The sequence below is a fragment of the Chiloscyllium punctatum genome, chromosome 22 (genome assembly GCF_047496795.1).
Source record: "Chiloscyllium punctatum isolate Juve2018m chromosome 22, sChiPun1.3, whole genome shotgun sequence".
Lineage (NCBI taxonomy): Eukaryota > Metazoa > Chordata > Chondrichthyes > Orectolobiformes > Hemiscylliidae > Chiloscyllium > Chiloscyllium punctatum.
The window spans coordinates 48,493,801-48,513,521 of record NC_092760.1 but is presented as its reverse complement, the minus strand read 5'-3'; the positions used below and the strand labels follow the sequence as shown (position 1 = coordinate 48,513,521).

Here is a 19,721-nt window from a genome sequence, read left to right as displayed (position 1 = left end):
CAAGAACTTGATAGGCATCCTATGTACCACTTAAACATTAACTCCATCCATTACTACACTTGGTCCTGACTAGGAATGATACTAGCATTCTTACACTGTAAATGAGTCAAAACCATGAAATTACTTTCCTGAAAATCTGTTGTTGCTGTGTTTTTCTGCAGCAGTTCAGCAGGTAGCTCATCATGACCTTCCCAAGGACACTTAGAGATGGACAACAAATGCTGACATTGTTAATGATAGTTATACCCCTCCAAGGATAAAAATCATGGATTGAGATGATGAGAATCCAGAGACATTACATTCCTGTTTGGGTGAAAGGAAAGGCTGGTAGGTGTTGGTAAAGCTGGATGACTAAAGAAATTGAGGTTTTGGTTAAGACAAAGAAGGAAGCTTATGCCAGGTATGGACAGGAGAGATCGAGTGACTCCTTAGAGTATAAAGGCAGTAGGAGTATACTTAAGAGGGAAATCAGGAAGGCAAAAACGGGACATGAGATAGGGATATGGGCAGAGTGGTAGATGTGACCTATATGGACTTCAGTAAGGCGTTCGACAAGGGTCCCCATGGGGGACTGGCTAGCAAGGTTAGATCTCATATAATATGGGGAGAACTAGCCATTTGAATACAGACCTGTCTCAAAGGTAAAAGACAGATGGTGATGGTGGAGAGTTGTTTTTCAGACTGGAGGTCTGTGACAAGTGGAGTGCCACAAGGATCAGTGCTGGGTCCATTACTTTTCATCATTTATATAAATGATTTGGGTGTGAGCATTAGAGGTATTGTTAGTAAGTTTGCAAGTGACACCAAAATTAGAGGCGTAATGGACAGCGAAGAAGGGTAACTCAGATTACAACAGGATCTTGATCAGATGGGCCAATGGGTTGAGAGTTTTATTCAGATAAATGTGAGCTGCTGCATTTTAGGAAAACAAATCTTAGCAGGACTTATACACTTAATGGTAAGATCCTAGGGAGTGTTGCTGAACAAAGAGACCTTGGAGTGCAGGTTCATAGCTTCTTGAAAGTGGAGTCGCAGGTAGATAGAATTGTGAAGAATGTGTTTGGTCTGCTTTCCTTTATTCATCAGAGTATTGAGTACAGGAGTTGGGAGGTTTTGTTGTTGCTGTACAGGACATTGGTTAGGCCACTGTTGGAATATTGCATGCAATTCTGGTCTCCTTCCTATTGAAAAGATGTTATGAAACTTGAAAGGATTCAGAATAGATCTACAAGGATGTTGCCAGGGTTGGAGGACTTGAGCTATAGGGAGAGGTGAACAGGCTGGGGCTGTTTTCCCTGGAGTGTCGGAGGCTGAGGGGGTGACCGTATAGAGGTTTACAAAATTATGAGGGGCATTCACAGGATAAATAGACAAAGTCTTTTCCCTGGGGCCAAGGAGTCCAGAACTAGAGGGTATAGGTTTAGGATGAGATACGTTTATGGAATGAGCTGCCAGAGGAAGTGGTGGAGGCTGGTACAATTGCAACATTTAAAAGGCATTTGGATGGGTAGATGAATAGGAAGGGTTTCGAGGGATATGGGCCGGGTGCTGGCAGGTGGGACTAGATTGGGTTGGGATATCTGGTCTACATGCATGGGTTAGACTGATGGGCCTGTTTCCAAGCTGTATATCTCTGTGACTTTATTACTGTAAGTGTGAACTTATTCTTAAAAGGTAACTTTAGAAATTATAAGATGTATTAACTGATGACTTTTGATTGTTCAAAGCTTATACAAGAACTTAAATTAGTTTATAAACTTGATTTTTAAAAAAAGAAAAGCTAAGTATATCTCAAAAATATATTCTGTATTTAGCAAACATTCAAACAAAGCCACTAAAATTAGAAAATGATCCAAATCAAAAATTGCCAGTAAATATGTAATTGAAATGGATGTGATAACTATTTCTCAGGAATCTGTCTGAAGTTGTGTCAATATTTTTTTAGCGAGTAGGTATTATCACATTTTGCTAAAAATATATATAAATTGATGTTTCTTTATATAAATTTACAGACATCATCAAGGAACTAAAAATGTTATTGAATGCTATGTTACCATTGTTTCGTATTTGACCACTAGGCATTTCATGAGATGCATCTGATATTTCTTTCCTTGAGGACTGAACTTGTTCTGGGGCCTCTGAGCACCTGCATTTCAGCAAACTTCAGATCGATTCATTCATATGCTGTATTCTTCGATTAAATGTTTAACTCTCAAAAGGAACATTCCTACATGGTTAAAGCACTGATTTATGAATGTCCAAATTATGAATACTGACCCACAAAAGGATGTAATTTTTAAAGATCTGGCATCTGAATGTTTCCTGTACTTAGGAACAGCTATTTGGCATCATCCTGCATTGTGTTCTGACTTGTATAAAAATCGACTTGCAAACATGCTCAGGAATGGAATTCATTTGTGACCCAGGGACTGCCTGTATTTTTCTTGGTCCACTTGGATCACATAGAGTAGACTTCCTGCTTTTCTTTGCCTTTACAGCAGAAGTGTTGCGGTGGCTGGTGTCCTCCATGGCTCAGTTGGAAGCATACACACCTCTGAAATATACCATTCAGATTTTGTTCCAGGTCCAGGTCATGCTCAAGAGCTTGAGCATGATAATCAAGGCTGACCCTTTGCTGTAGTACTGAGGACTGTTGGGGGTTATCACCTTGTGGACGTGATACTAAATCATAGTCCTATCTACCTGCTGACAGGGATGGAAAATACTGTATCACATTATCTCAAAGAATAGCAGGGAAGTTATTGTTGGTGTGGTCAATAATTGTTCCTCAACCAGCATCACAATAAACAGATTATTTGCTCCATTTCACATTGCTTTGTGTGGGAATTCACTGAGCCTGAGCAAGCTGCTGTGTCTGCTGCATCAGCTGCATCACATCAAAACGTACATGTTTGGCTGTGAAGTGTTTTGAAAAGTCTGGTGGCTTTGAAAAGCTCTATACAATGCAAGTCATGCTTTATATCATGGCTGAGCTTCATTGTCATAACTTATGCTTCCAGTCTTGCTCAAGTCTTTTCTATTTTTCCCCACAATGTTTGTATTACCAACTATCAAAACTCATAAATTGGTGAAGCACCTTCCAAAACCATAGTAAATTTGCTTCAGTTTCTGCACAACTTTAAAATCAGTGCCACCAAATAGTGACAGTGTGAATTTTAAACAGTGACTACCATTGCTGGCACACTGTGTGCCAAATCTCTTTGAACAGTAGACTTGGCAATTCTTTGAGTATTGATGGGTTTATTTTCTCCCCTAAGAGTTATATAGACATTTGCAAGATATATATTTAGAAAATCATAACTGAACAGTGAGGGAGAAAAGGCAAAGGTATCACCTGACGCATCAGTCACTTCAGTCACTTAACAAATTGCATAGATCAAATGCTACTTCATGCATTGATTTTAATGGTTTATATTTCGAAGCTGAAAGAATGTACCTCTAGGTCACATAACTATTGCAAATTATGATGAACAATGCACGTTTCTTAATTCATGGGATGTGGATATCACTGGTTAGCAAAACATGAATTGCCCTGGAGAAGATGCTGTTGTGCTATAGTTAATCGCAATTAAAGGACATGCTCATGCAATCATCACTGTATGGCCTAATGGTATAAAGATTATAGACATCATCTTAACTTTGCTCACTTGAACCATGGAAGCATGCTGCAGTTTGTAACTGAATATTTTAATGCAAGCCCAGACACAGATGTGCCTGTGAATGTAATACTTGTATATTATTTAGGAAGCCAATTGAAGATCAATTGAACAATAGCTCTGGACATCAGAGGCTCAGACAATTGATAGCATGAGTTTCTAAGAATGGACATCCATACAAACCTGTAGATCGGGCATTGACCAGCCAGAAAACTGAGCTTATCCCCTCTGACTGAAATCTAAATTCCTTCAAAATGCATTAAATTTCCCTTTACTTAAAAGTCTGAAGTTACTGAGACAATCAAAGCCAAGATGACAGACATGTAGATGGTGAGTTCTCTCCTTCATTTTAAAAGGAAAGCCAAGAGCTGATAGAATCATAGAGTCATGGCATAGCAGAAAGCAGCTGTTTGGCCCATTGAGTCTGCACCAACCTTCTGAAGATCATCCCATCCAAACCCAGCAATCTACAGTATCACTACCTGTGTTTATCATGGCTGATCCACTTAGCCTGCACATCTCTGGACATTATGGACAATTTAGCATGGCCAATCCACCATCTGTACATCTTTGGTCAGTGGGAGGAAACCAGAGCACCCCATGGAAACCCACACAGACATTGGGAAAAACATGCAAACTCCACGCTGGTAGTCACCCAAGGCTGGAATTTAATCAAGATCTCTGGTACTGCAGCAGCAGTGCTAACCACTGAGCCACTATGTGCCTGAAAGTATCAATTTTTTAAAAATTAGTTACCTTGACAGCATAAACACAAACTTCTCCTAAAAGAAAATACAATCTTTAGACCATTTGAAAAGCAGTTTTCAACACTGAGGCAGCTTACCTATGTCCAGAGATTGATTGGTTACACAATTTTCCTCTATAAAACCTGGACAGAGTGGATGTTGGAAAGATGTTTCCTTTGGTAGGAGAGACTAGGACCTGAGGGCCAAGCTTTACAGTAAAGGGAAAACCTTTTAGAATAGAGATAAGGAGGAACATCTTCAGCCAGAGAATGGTGAATCTGTGGAATTCACTGCCTTGGAAGGCTGTGGAGGCCAGGTCAGTGAGTCTATTTAAGATTGGGATAGATAGGTTCTTGATTTCAAGGGGATCAAGGGTTATGGGAAGAAGGTGGGAGAATGGGGATAAGAAACTTATCAGCCATGATTGAATGGTGGAGAAACTCGATGGGCTGTATGGCCTAATTTCTGCTCCTATGTCTTATGGTCTTAATCTTGCAATTTTTAAACTACAATTCCCTAGTTTTTAACCTACCACTTTTTTACAGAGACCAAGGCCAGTAAAGGAGTAGCAACAAGAAAAAAGGTAAACAGAACAGACAAGGGAAAAAAAAAGAAAGAGAAAATAAACCAGTCACAGAAATAAACAAAATGTCTTGAACTTGCTTCTAAACAAAAGACTGAGACCTTTAAAGAGAATGGAGAGAAAGCAGGAAAGTGAGGTTAAGACTGAGATCGGCCATGATTGTATCAGAGGGAGCAGGCTTGAGGGGCTGAATTGCCTATTTCTGTTCCTAGCTTTTATGTTCTTCGGAGAAATGGATGGTGAACACTTACTTATGGACTGATCAACCAGTGATATCTTTAATGAATTGCAGCTACTCAAACAGCCTATGCAGTTCTGTTTTACAGATCACGGTGGCACAGTGGTTAGCACTGCTGCCTCACAGCGCCAGAGACCTGGGTTCAATTCCCACCTCAGGCGACTCTCTGTGTGGAGTTTGCACGTTCTCCCTGTGTCTGCGTGGGTTTCCTCCGGGTGCTCCGGTTTCCTCCCACAGTCCAAAAATGTGCAGGTTAGGTGAATTGGCCAAGTTAAATTGCCCGTATTGTTAGATGAAGGGGTAAATGTAGGGGAATGGGTCTGGGTGGGTTGCGCTTCGGCGGGTCGGTGTGGACTTGTTGGGCCGAAGGGCCTGTTTCCACAATGTAAGTAATCTAATCTAATCAAGTGATTAACAATTATGAGATAAGAGCTCTGAAAATCTTGGTTGTCACTAGCAAGGAGGAACTTTGCAGAAGCTTTCATCTTTCTGTGGATGAACAGAAAAACCCAAAGTTCTGGAAAATTCTCAAAGACCAGCTCAATTTAAGAATTAACTCCAGGTTTAACAGACTGCAGTTCATAACAATCATAACAGACAGAAAGGGGAACTTGCAGATGTTGGTACATCTGATACCCTGGTTCTTTCAGGTGATAGAGTTGCAGTTTTAGAAGATGCTATTGAAGGAGCCCAAGTGAGTTACTGTAGTACATCTTGCAGATTGTACACACTGCTGCCATTATTCACTCCCTCAAGAACTGACATATACCGAAGGTAGTATCTGTGGTGTCAGTCAAGCAGCCCACTTTCTCCTAAATGGTGTCAACCTTCGTCAGTGTTGTTGGAGCTGCATTTATTCAGGCAAGAGGGGAGTATTATATTACACTCTGGACTTATTCTTTGTAAATGTTTGACAGTCACTGAGGGATTGAGGTGGTGAGTTACTCACCATAGAATTCAAGGCTTCTTACAAATGCATCACTTCAAATATACCCTCTAGACTTAAAAAAGGTGCATGCCTCTGTTATTTGCAGCTTGATTTATCCTTGCAACCTTTCTTGAACAAGACCATAAAATTTTCAATTTCGCCTAAATCTAGGAAAGACAAAGATCATGGCCAGTACTCCACAATGTCAACTTTCATTTTCTTCAAAATACTTGGATGCGTCGCATCTAGTCAAGGTGCCTTGTTAACTTTTAAGTAACAAAAGTTTATACAATTACCTCTTCTGTACAAATTTTGAACCCTTCTAGTGGCAGACTTCCCTTTTCAGTCACTACAGCCTGGGTAGCATCTCCCTGTTTGTAAAGACTGGTGCAAAAAGTCAAAAAATGTTGGATGAAGTAACATGTTACATCACAATTCTATTTTTGAAATCCCAATCTGATTAGCCCTTAATCAACATTGTTCAAAAGAAATCACAGAAAGGGATATCCCCAGACTTCAGTTTCGACAAACTACACACAAGGCTGCCGGTACCAGAAGAACTATACACGCAATACTGCTCACCAACACTTCTAGCTGAGAATAAAATTGTCATTCTCTCCTGAAGAAGGGCTTATGCCCGAAACGTCAGTTCTTCTGCTCCTTGGATGCTGCCTGACCTGCTGCGCTTTTCCGGCACCACATTTTTCAGCTCTGATCTCCAGCATCTACAGTCCTTACTTTCTCCTGCAAAGTATTCACCTCAACAATGCTTGCTGCCTCCATGTATAGAATCTTTTCTGGTCTACAATCAAGTTGACTCGTCCTCTTCCTATCCAGCTGCATATAGACCTCCGGACCTCTCTTTATGTTGACTGCCAGCCTTTTGTCATGAGTTTTTGCTACTCCATCTTCCCTCTGAACCTTCTGGTTCTCAATTTTATTTTCTACCTGACACTCATCATAAACATATTTCTTCTTCTTCATCATCATTTCTATCTCCTTTGTCACCCATGTACTGCTGAAGAAAACTGTCCTGAATGCAATTCAGAAACTTTTGCCTATCACCACCAGTAAGTCCCTCATTATAACTGCACTATAATTTTGGCACCTCTAATTTGGTGACAGATTTGTTCCTTTACATCTGTTCAACTAGTTGGTGGTCTATAGAATATATCTAGTAATAGTACCTAGTACTATTTTTGCTACTTAGTTATAGCCAAATGATTTTTTTCTTGCATTTTCCTCAACCAATACTGCTATCCTTCCTATTTTCCTTCTTATCTTTTCAGAATACCTTGTATCCAACAATAACTAATACCCAGTCTTATCTTTCCTTGAATGAAGTCTGTTATTAGCACAATCATATTTCTGTTTGGCACTCTGCGCTTGCATTTCCTCAATCTTATCTACTATATTCTACACATTCACATACATAAACCATAACTTTGATTAGATTTCATTTCTTTGTCCCTTGTTTAAACTTTATTAATTCATTTGCTATTCTTATCTTATTGCCAGCTGTATCTCCAAATATTTTGCAAACTCTATTTTCTCCTGCTATTCTCCTTTGGTTCCTATATCCTTACTAAGGTTAAATCCCTCTGACTAGCAAAGTGCTTCTCAAGATATTCACTAATCCACCCATTCAGAGATGTTATCATACTTCTGGACCATGCGAGCCACTATCACTGTAGCACAAGAGCCCTTAAAATAACGCACAAGGTACTCGGTCCCAACTCTGTTCAGGTGCGAACAAAAAACCCCGAAAGAACTGCAGATGCTCAAAAACAGAAACTACTGGAAAACACAGCAGGTCTGGCAGTATCTGTGAAGAGAAAGCAGATTAACATTGAGGCTCTAGTGATCTTTCTTCAGAACTATTTGTTTCAGTTCAGATGCAACCCGTCTGTCTCACAACTGATGCATTCAGATAAACCAAATTCCGAGGTTGTTAGGAAAGAAATTAGGACATTCTTTTTTCCCCACCAAAAGGCTAATGATAATATGGAACTTATTCCTGCAAAACACTATGTATGATTAACCAATTGAAATGTTCTAGCTGAAGATCATTAGTTTTTATTTGGTATGGGTTTTCAGGGAATATGGAACAAAGCCAGGTAAATGCAGTTGAGAGACAGTCCTATTGGAAAGTGTCAAAAGTTGAGGTGTCTGAGTAAGTTACTCTTGATCCTTTGAAATGGCATCTGAACAATTGATCCTCCAACAAAACCAGCGGTCCTTTAAGAGCAAGTGTTTTTTTCAATGCATTCACTGCAAAGGCAAATTACGGCCTCCTATTACCGCATATAATAAATAGACATAATTTCTGTCTACTTTTCTTCAGCTGGTGTAGTTGATACCCAAGTGAAAGCAGAGACGCGCACGCGCGCCACCAACAGAGGGTGCGGCTCTGTCAGAGCGATCCTCGCCCATCAGTAGAACATTTCTAAACAGAGTATGATGCAGTGGTTTAATTATCAAACATTCAAACTAGTGAATATACCCGTTAATGACTAAATGCAAGGCTATTCTTTGTAAAGTGAATGGGCAGCTACACTGTGAGAGCGGGGAATGTTAAATCAAACAGCTAGAAATTGCAGCAAGCCTTGAACAGGTGCCTTTTAAAAGCACTGCACGATGGGGTTTGTAGTCCTCCAATTGCACTGGTGAAATTAGTCTGTTATTATTGTCAGAGAAGTTTGTCAGTATTCTCAGGTTTTTTTTTCTCTAGAACTTTTACAGTATTTCTTTCATTTTAAAGGGAAAGTGACATAGCCTAAAGTTTCTCTTTATGTTGTATAAGGGCTGATAATTGCTGCGGTGGTTCTGACAGTCTCCCCATAGCAATGTGTGGCTCGTTGTGATGTCAATCACAGCGCGTCAAGGCGCTTCCGCTAGCCCTTTAGGCTGCTTCAGCGTATAATATCGTATCTTACTGTTTCATGGTGTAGAACTGGCGTGTAGCACAATGGTGTATGGATCATAGCTTTTCTTTTTATTTGCAAGATTTTTTTATTTCAAAAGAAAATTTAAATAAAAAACCCTACCGGTCAGTGGATCTGCAAGGGATTTCCTCTTAATTTTACCAGGGAGAAAAAAAACCCGGTCAAAATGTCAACGGGTAAAGAAATCGGGGGAGCCCAGCATGCTCAATATGTGGGACCATATCGACTGGAAAAAACGCTTGGAAAGGGACAGACAGGTTTGCGCAAATTTTAATGACACACTAGTGAATGTCAGCTGTTTCACTTCTTATTGTTGGTATCAAGATACTGGAGTACCTTGTAATGAAGTCTTGCATAGTTGGAATGTTTCTTTGTAACATGTTAAAGGCATTTATTTGGAATTGATGTGAATTTACATGGACACGGGGGGGGGGGGGGGGGGGGTGGTTGGAGAGAGAATGACAATTTTATTCTCAGCTAGAAGTGTCGGTGAGCAGTATTGCGTGTATAGTTCTTCTGGTACCGGCAGCCTTGTGTGTAGTTTGTCGGAACTGAAGTCTGGGGATATCCCTTTCTGTGATTTCTTTTGAACAATGTTGATTAAGGTCTAATCAGATTGGGATTTCAAAAATAGAATTGTGATGTAACATGTTATTTCATCCAACATTTTTTGATTTTTTTTTCTTCCAGGGTAGCTCGATGCAATTATTTCGACCGTAATTTCTGGCGGTGTCGCCGGTGCGGTTTCTTTCCCTGAGGAAGTAGGGGGGAATTGTTGAAACGTGTTATTTGCTAGATGTTTCGTTGGAGGAATTGATGCGTTGTAGCATATAATGCGAAGGCAGAGCTTGCCCATCTGTTGTCTGAGAGTACAATAGGCGTTACCTTACCAGCTGCTGCCCTAGTCATTAGCAGTTTTGGGGCATGTCCGGTTTCCCTCGCGTTGTAAATCTCTCTGTCCAGATGCAGTATTAAAGCCCTTTTGTATGTGTGTGTGTGTGTGTTTTGGAAACAGGGCTTTTCAGTCTCTCGCATTTTGCAGTAGAGCAGAGTATTTAGCATTGTTAATCCTCTGAAGCGGCGGTGGACGAGTCGCAGTCAACACTTCTGCGGTTTTATTGACCGTTCGCTGTCCAGCCACGAATCGCAACAGAACCAAAACAAGGCAGACTCCCAGTCGACCCCTCGATGGGCGGCTTGGTGGGTTTTCAGCACTCTGCCTGGGAACACTAGTTCAGAGGCTCGCTGATGCATTTTCAGGCAGCAGGGTGATCACTTCGCGCGGAAAAGTGCGCCCGTTTCCTGACGCCTTGTGTGTGCATAATCCATCAGCTGAAGCCTTGCAATAAAGTAACCCGGTACAGTATCTTCAGAAAGGTGTATGTGAGAGTAAGAGGACACCAGAGAGCGGGTTACCAAGGACGCAGTTAAAAGGAAGAAAAGATGAGGCTGATTATAGCTTGGAGGCGCGCTTGTTTGAACGTCTCAACGCCTTTTGGACAGTGAGGGGGCAGCCCTCCAATCTGGGTGGTTGGAAATTGATTTTCCGGTTGAGATCCAGGCAGGTCACGATAGAATGAATAGTGATGCTTTTTACCGGAATTGCCCGCCCATGTCCCGTTAGCACTAGCCAGAGAAAGACACAATACTCGTTGGCCAGAATTCTCATGCGATACCTTCTCTCGACTGGGATGGGAACAATGAGGCGGCGTGCTTCAGTTTAAACCATCTCTTTTTTTTTGATCCACGTGTCGGTGCGGATCGTACGGTCTTTCCCCACTTTCTGGAGCTTTGGTTTCACCCTGCCCCAGGAGCACTTTCTGCCGTTAGAAATACAGGCAGTGGGTCCGAGCGCTCTCTCTGGATCACTCCTCAAGAACCCTCGCTTCTTGCTTGTAACCACCGACTGTTGCCGCCCCGGAGAGATTTCATTTTTTATTAACTAATAAATAAAAATGAACGGACAAATCAAACCGCATTTCTTTTGTTTTCGCCAAACAGGGAGAGGGTAATATTTGAAGCAACATCGTGTGATGAAGGTTTTAGCAGATTCGGGAGGGTTAATGATCCAGGGAGGCTCATGATGCTGTTGCCCTAAACAGGGTTTAGGCAGAATAATCTTAGCGTGAGTGAAATTGGAGTAACACTGCTAGCTCTAAGTGACAGTGTCTCAGAATCCATATCATTTTGCGTCAAGTCCTATGCCATGCTTGTTTTGTGAGGGATAGAGATGCTTCTCGCGTGCTTTGTTATTGTTTAACCTCTCCAACCCTGGAAAGGTTGGAAAACTGACTTTCGACTGGAATTTCTGTGGTTAAGATATTTGGTACAGTCATGTTCATATCTCAGGAGAGATAAGTGGCCGACATTATTCATGCGGCTGTATTACTTTTGGGCAATCTTTCCCCCTTTAAAATACAGCCCAGGATTATATTAACTGGCTGAGGATGTGTTATAACTGGAGGTCGAGGTTACTGTCGCACAGCGGTCATCGCGCGTGTAACCCCAAGGGCGCGCATTTAAACACTTCTGATCATAAAGTTGTAGTTTGTTTTATTACGCCCGTTGGCTACAGTTGTTTATTGGTGATTTAACTCCTTTGGTAGAGCGCAATAGGATGCCTGCAACAAAATAATGTGTTGTAATTTAAAAAAAGAAATCTCTTGCAGCCGTTTGTAAGGCAGGGAATATTGCACTTTCTTTAGTGGGAGTACGAAGCGATTAGACACCAAAATTTCTATTACTTTATAGGTGTAAGGTAATACAATGGGTCGTGGCCAAGGATAGACTCTAAATATAATTTGTATGGTACTTTTGTTTCGAAACACTTGGAACAGTAATTGAGCAGTTTTATTTTGGTCATCGTGGCTAAGATTGATTGCATGTTGTCATTTTATCTGTGTCGGTATTTTTAAATTAATATCTCCAAACATGTTATCACATCTGTGTTTGGAGCTGATAGGACTCGAACCCCAGCCTTTTGACCTAGGCATAGAAGCACTGCCATAACGCCAGAGCTCTCATTTTTACCTGTGGAGGTTGACTGTAAGTTTAAACTAACTGGGAAAGTAGTGACCTCAATGAGTCTTGGTGCTGTCGTAAAGGAGAGGGCATAGCACAAAGGCTGGAGTTGCATGCAAAATACAAATACATTGGGCACCTGTAAAACGTCAGAGGGTTGACTGGTGAGGGAAATGGACATTGTCACGACTTAGAATAGCAAACTCTCCTCCCAAATGCAGGTTAGCCTATGGCTAATGTGGTTGTATGACCACATTGAGGAACATTAGCCAAAAGGTTCATTTTCTACCACCTGAGTATCCCCTCTCTATCACCTCACAAAGTGGCGAACATGCTCCATTTTCTCATTAGCATTTTGCACCTTGTGAAATCGCACAAATATTTCTGTGAAATATATTTTGAACTAATTTTATTTGCATTCTTTTTTTGAATTACAAAGGGTGCTCGCAAATAAATATGTGGACACTTCAATTTGGTAACCCAGTATTTGTCAAAGTTTTCCTGAGTAGGCATAACAGAGGTTACATACTTCTGCTCTGTTTAATAGTGTGCCATGTGATAATTTCAATAGATTACTTTCCTTTCTATGAATTTGATACTTGGGATTTCATCTGTCAAATTCATAGAAATTTGTGCAATTGGGAAAATTTACTTGCAACTGTTCAAAATAACTAACACATTGCACCATTGCGATTAGGCAAGGGCACCTTAAAGCCATCAGACTAGTATAGATTCAAATATAGCTTTTAAAAGTGAAAAGTAAATATACAAACTATTGAATTTCCCAATTTGAGGAAATTGGTTGAGTGGCAGGAGACAGACTGGGAATAATGACAAGTATACAGATTGATGAGATATCCTGCAAGGATTGATGTTGGGACCTCAACACTTCACTATTTATTATTGGTATATAGTAGTATTGGAATCTACATATCCAAGTTTACTGCTGTCACTGTTATGTGACATTGTAAGCAGTGCAGATGGGTGCATAAAGTTTCAAAGATAGTTTAAATGTGTACGGCAAAGCTTGTAAATTAATTTCAGTGTAGTAAAGTGAGGTTATTCCAATTTGGACTTTGAAAAGATGGGGCAGAATATATTTTAAATGGTAAAAAAGATAGGAAATAAGGGATCTAAACCATTATAGGATTGAGTTCTGTGGATCACAAAATTACTATACACAGGTACAGAACAAAATAGCAGCTTATGTAATACTCACCGTCTTCAGAGAACTATTGCATGAAGAAGCACATTATGTGACAACAGTATAAGATGCTGACTAGTCCACGAGTGCTGTGAGCAGTTCTGAGAATTACATCAGAGAAGGATATGTTTATCAGGGGTGGGGAGTGCAGCATAGACTTACCAGAATAATACCTAGTCTCCAAGTATTAAATTACATAACTAAGATTGAATTCCCCCCAAATTTAGAAGGTTTAAAGTGATTTGGTCAAAGCTTTTAAGTTATCAAGAGGAACATTTATAGAATTGATATAGAGAATTATTCATGATGGTCAGAGAATCTAGGACTTGGGGCCTACTGTAAGATAATTAGAGACAAACTTTTCAAGAGTGTAGAGTATTTCTGCACAAAAGCAGTGGTAGAAGTTTGGAATTCCCTTCTGCAAATACAGTTAGTGACAGATCCATTGTTATTTTTGAATCTGTGGTTGATTTATCTATTAGCTGTAGGTGTTAAGGGATATGAGGGCAAAGGTGGGTCTGTGGTCTTGGATGGCAGATGATTCATCCATAATTTCATTAGATGTCTGATCAAACTCGGGGTTAAATTGTCCACTTTGGTTCAACTGTTACGTTATTGTTGCTTTTAGTGCTTAAAAGACATAATATGGTTTTGCATATGCAAATAAATCTGTTCTGTCAATGTGTAGGGCAGTGTTGTACTATGATCTGTAAGGATCTGTTGAATTGGTGCTTGGGGACCTATTTATGAGCTGTAGGAGCTTTGAGGCCAGATCTTTTGTGAGGTGTGGATGGGCTCTTTCTTCACCCTTTTCTTTGCACTAATTCAGCTTTAGAAGGGAAAAGAGCCCAAGTTTGGAAATGGGATGTTGGAAACAGCGGTGAATGTAATTTTGTGACTAGTGATGTTTTGCAAGATATTTCAGCTAAATGCACAATTCTGCACAAGCGACAATATTTCAACTCATAATTATTTTCTTGGTGAGAGATGTTCAAAGAAACTAAACTCCAGCTTTAACATTAAATCCCCTGGAAATCTTTTATGATTCATTGTAAAGTCATTTCAGTGAAAGTCATGATTTTCAGGAACGCAACCAGAACTTAAGTGAGGATTTAATATGTTCGAAGTTGGAGTTAAGTTTGAAGCTTTGAGTATGGAATGTTTGTTTTACATAGGAACTCTGTGGGTCTTACATGCCCTCTGATAGTATGCAGAACAAGATGCAGTAAGAAGAGTTTGTCTTAGATGTGGAGGTTTAGAGGTAAAGGAATTCTGGACTGAAGTACTTGTTGTTTTTCCCGAGATAGTTGAGGGAGATGTTAAGATAGGTGTCAGGGTGTAGACAGATATTTGGATATTCTAAATTTTGAAAGGAATTGCCATTGGGTCGGAAGCGGGATCTAGACTAAGGTGTGGAAGGCCATAGCATGGTGTTTGGGAATGGCCTTGTAGATTTTGGAGAAGCCTGAACCTAGACTTGGAAGGAACTAGGAATCCTGTAAGAGGAATTGGGACGGGAGGAGCTGGGTACATGGAGAGTCAGGGATTTGGCTGCAAAGGAGTCGAACATGAACATAGATCAAAGCTCAGTGATAATGTATCAACAATCCAATCTGCCATATGTAATGGACAACTTTTTATTTGGAACTCATTCAAGAACAAAGTTATACTGTGTTGAAACTTTACAGAACCACAATGTTTGTTTAATATGAAACAAATTTTATTATACCAACTGACCTTAACATTGCAGTCAGCAAACAATTTCAACTAAGTTATTTTGAAAATATGAATGGTATTAAGAATGAGTCTCATCAACAAAAGTTTTAATATGTTATTGTGTTGGACATATGTTATCACAAATAACAGCTTTCTTAAGCTACAGCAAAACAACATTTGAAGTTCTGTATGGGTTTAGTATTATCAATACTAAAGGGGAACTCAGACTTTTATTTGCAAATTCTCGAATACAGTTGGTGAGTAACTCATAATTCATTATTTCAAGGAAAGTACAATTCCAGACATTGTTATTGGAATTGAACATTGCATTTAAACAGCAAAATGTAAGTGTGCCTTCAATGTTACTGTTTGTACTATATATGAAAACTGTAGCTACTGCAGAGTACTTTTTTGAGCAAAACCATTTTTCCTTGATTTATTGACCATCCATGGGATGTAACACCAGAAAATATGTTGATTTTATAGCTTGTCATCTTTTAAAGTTGTTTTACTGCAATCCTTCCCAAATGCCACTTAATAAATTCCTTAAAGAACAACTAGATCACTTATGAAGGCACCATTAAGCAGTGGTAGATGATAATTTTAATTTACTGTCTTCCATGCATCAATGCTTCTTGCATCTTCAATAATGGAGACCATCACTCTTCAAAGCTTTATTTCTGAACATTGATACTAATGAACGCATATATTCAATTCTTCCTGTATGATTTTTTTTGGACATCAAGAACTATAGAGAAGCTCCAGTAGCATTCTTCTGCCTACACAGCAGGATATATCACAAAAAAGATCTGAAACTATTTGTCATACAGCTTTCTCAAAAAACAAAACACATTTGGTAATCCTGCAGGATTTCAGTTTTGCTTTGTAGGTATTGTCTTTCTTCGTAGCATGTGGGTGTTGCTGGCAGGGCCTTGATTTTTAATGTGAATTTTTGATTGTCCTCTAGGTGGTGGTGGAGAGATCTCCCGTTTAAGTTAGAGGTGAAAATCGTTTTTCTGAGGGTCATTGGTTTGTGGTATCCTCTTTCCACTGGAAACAGTGGAAGACTGAGTTATTGAATCTTTTTAAGACGGAGTTAGATTCTTAATCAAAAAAGGAGTCCAACGCTGTAGAGGTAAACAGAAATGTGGAAATAAGGCCAAAATTAAATTCACCAAAATCTTATCAATTGGTGGAGTGGGCTTGAGCGGTTTAATGGTCTCTTCCTGAACTGTATCTTTCTCTATACACTTTGAACAACTGGAATCCTTTTGGTGATGATCTACCCAAGTGTGGTTCGTTAGGACATTTCAGTGTTTTGAATTGACAACAAATTAAAGAATAGTACTGTACATTTAAGTCTGAATTGTGTGCAATTTGGATAGGCACTTGGTGGTGATCTCATATGCTTGCTCCATTTCTACATCAATGTGGTAAAGATTAGGGATTTGGAAGTTGTAATTGAAGGGGCCTTGGCAAGTTGCTGCAGTGAATCCTGTGAATGGGGCATAAAATAGTCCTGGTGGTAGTTGGAAGGAATGAATGTTGAAGTTGATGAATAGAGTGCCAATCAAGTGGCCCTGCTTTTTCCTTAACCGTGCCAAGTTACTTGAGTACTGTTAGAGTGCATTTATCTAGGCAAGTGAAGAGTTTTCTTTCAAGCTATTCTGCTTAATGTTTGTAGTTAGAAATACCAGAAAACACCTATTTCTATTAGAGTATTTATTGTGACTAGAAAGCATGTGAAGGAAACACCCTTGAAAGTAACTTGAGCTTTAATGTTTGTGTATTCTATAAAATGCCGCTGAGTACTATCTCACATTCTATGCCTTATAACTGGAAGTCGCAAATAAAATAGACTTTCTGGATGAAATTTTGCATAAAGGTAGATAAGTTAAGCTTAATTATTAATCTTTTCATTCCAGTTTGCATCAATATATTCTGAGCAAACCAAAAAAAGGCTACCTGTGGTTTTAAATTGTTAGTAATAGACGGTGACTTTGAAGAAAAAATAATTATTAGCAACAACATTTTTGTTACATGTTCGCTTTACTCCTCCTGACAGGTGAGCTGTAGTTCTCTCCTTAAGGGCAGCATCCTCGTGATGTAAGCTTTGTGTAGAATTCAGTTTGCATGTTGATTATAGAAGTTTGAATTATTTGTGTTGTTCAGAGCCATGGGTGTTAGTGTGGTATGCTTTATATAATATGGTTGTATAATCTAATATACTATTGAAATTTATTTTTCATGTACTTTATCAGCTTTAGTCTTTCGAGCCTTTGAGCTATGCATACACAGTTTCATTATTAATGGACTTCTAGAATGGAAATCTTCTCTAGAAGCATATATGCATTTTGAATGACAGAGGGCTAAGATGTAAGTATGCAGAAGTAAATTTAAAGCTCTTGCATTTTCATTTATACATACTTTTAAAAAGATATCCTTTAAGTTTTCCTAAATTTAGAGAGAATTGTGGATGTAAGTTTGCTCGCTGAGCTGGAAGGTTTGTTTTCAGACGTTTCGTCACCATACTTAGGTAACATCGTCAGTTTGGTATACCTAAATACTATACCAAAAAAGCGGGTCATACCACCAGTGCTTCATCCGAAGGCTCTCTGGTGAAGTTACCTAGTATAGTGACAAAATGTCTGAAAGTAAGCAAACTTATATCCAGCACCTCAACCTGAGCTACAAATCTTCTCAGAACTCGTTAGAGAGAATTATTTGTGGTGTAGGCTTTTAAATTGCTTGATGAGAGTGAATTAAAGATAATTGATGCAATAACTTAGCCACCCACATCATATTCAGAATAAGGGATAATAGCTTAGTTTAAGGCCCTTTTGTCCCTACCCCTGGACAGAGAGACCCAGGTTCAGGTCCCACCTGTGCCAGAGGTGTGCTGTAACATCCCTGAACAGATTGATTAGAAAAGTGGGCTTTGTTAGAAACCAGCAAGTGGTTTGATGATCCATAGGAGCAAAGCTGGAGAAGTTCATGATAGCCATCTTAGATTTAAGAATATATATAACGTATAACATCTGCTTGTATAGTGTATGTATGAATTTGTAAGTGAATGAGACTTAGCAAAGCATTGATGTTGTGAAAAGGTGAAGGGTGTGAATTTCCTGTCTAGTACTTGTGATTATTTAGAATCAATATGATTTCTAATGTATTATGGGCCTTTTATCCTCTCTTTTGATTAGCTTTATGTGCTGGTGTTGTCTATTTATGTGGATAACCTTATTCAGGTAGGCTGAATTTTGGACCAAAGAATTATATTTCAATATCTGAACGGGGTGGGGGGGGGAATGAATTTGAAAAATGATTTTCTTTGTCAGCCAGTAGTGATCCCCATTAATAGCTGTTGCTGATCTTTACCCAGTCCTTTGTCTGCCCAAACATTTTTCTCCCTCTGGGCTCTATCTCTACCCATCTTTTACTAACCCTCTCCCCCCACCACCCACCTGCCTGCTGCCTCACCCCCTCCTGTAACCCCATCTTCAGCATTTTATACCAAACCTTTTCTAGCTACAGTCAGTTCTGAAGAATGTTTGCTTTCTGTTCACAGATGCCGCCACATCTGAGTTTTTTTTTCAGCATTTCTGTTTTTGTTTTTGATTTCCAGCATATGCAGTTCTTTGGATCTTTTTTGTTTGATGTTATTCTTTGGTTTAACTCATTGTCTTCCCCCCCCCCCCCCCCCCCCCCGCCTCCCCATCTCTGGTATAACAGCTAATAATATTTAAAGACTATCCTTTAGGATGTTCAAGGTAGAATTCAAAGACTGGCAGTGATCATATAATTTGGTTACTTTGGTGTATTTTGACTCCACTGTATTGGTAAAACAATACTGAGTACTTCTCCCTGTTCCTAAATTTTTTGAAATCTAATACCATTTTTGATGAGGTTTTGTTTAATGCCAATGGGAGTCCTTTATCATTTTTTAAGGCATGGTTTGACCCCTTCCTATTACAAAGAAGGGTTAGTCGTGTACTTCCCTGGTTCACTGTAGGTAATACTGAAAATCCGAAGAATGCCTGTACTTTGAACTCAATGGAGCAAGAGTATCTATTTTGGTTTTGCAGTCAAGGAAGAATTGGCAACTTCTCAGCCTGGAGAAATTCCTACTTAACTGTTGAATTTAGTTTTCATTGGGTTCCATTCATATAACAGCCTAGGTTAAAAATAGTTAGCATATTTATTTTCCAAGGTTTTCAATATAGACATTTCTAATTCTTTTGTTCCTATAATGAAATCTAAAATGAAGTCTTCCCTGATCATTGAAGGAAAAAAAAGTTGTTTATTTCTTAGTTTACTGCAAAACATCATAATAAGCAAATGGACAATAAAGAAGTGTCATCCAATGCTTGCTTGTTTAAATATCAACACTGTAAACAAATGAACTTTAAAGGGAAAGAGATGTCCTCCTCTTACTGCATGTTGAGATTTAGCCACACCTCTACTTGCATCACATAATTAAAATGTTGTTTTATCCCATGATTGAAAAGGTTAACTTTCATGGAAATTCCTTTCCAAATTCTTTCAGTTCACTTTTTTTTGTTTGATTCTGAACCCCCAGCAAAAGCTTTAAATGCATTGTCAATAGCAGCAAAGGGTATCTGCTAACATTTGACAAATTTCAGCTAAGTGATTTTCTTTATTA

The 19,721-nt window shown here is 39.3% G+C and overlaps 1 protein-coding gene across 4 annotated transcripts in view; it reads left to right on the top strand.

Annotated features, from left to right (window-relative positions):
* The first annotated feature begins 9,093 nt into the window (after positions 1-9,093).
* Positions 9,094-19,721, top strand: part of brsk2b (BR serine/threonine kinase 2b) — a 953,061-nt gene continuing 942,433 nt past the window's right edge. For all 4 annotated transcript variants that reach the window (XM_072592238.1, XM_072592239.1, XM_072592240.1 and 1 more), the window contains exon 1: positions 9,094-9,374. In XM_072592238.1, coding sequence (XP_072448339.1) covers positions 9,284-9,374 — 91 coding nt within the window. In that variant the 5' untranslated portion in view covers positions 9,094-9,283. The remainder of the gene's footprint in view (positions 9,375-19,721) is intronic.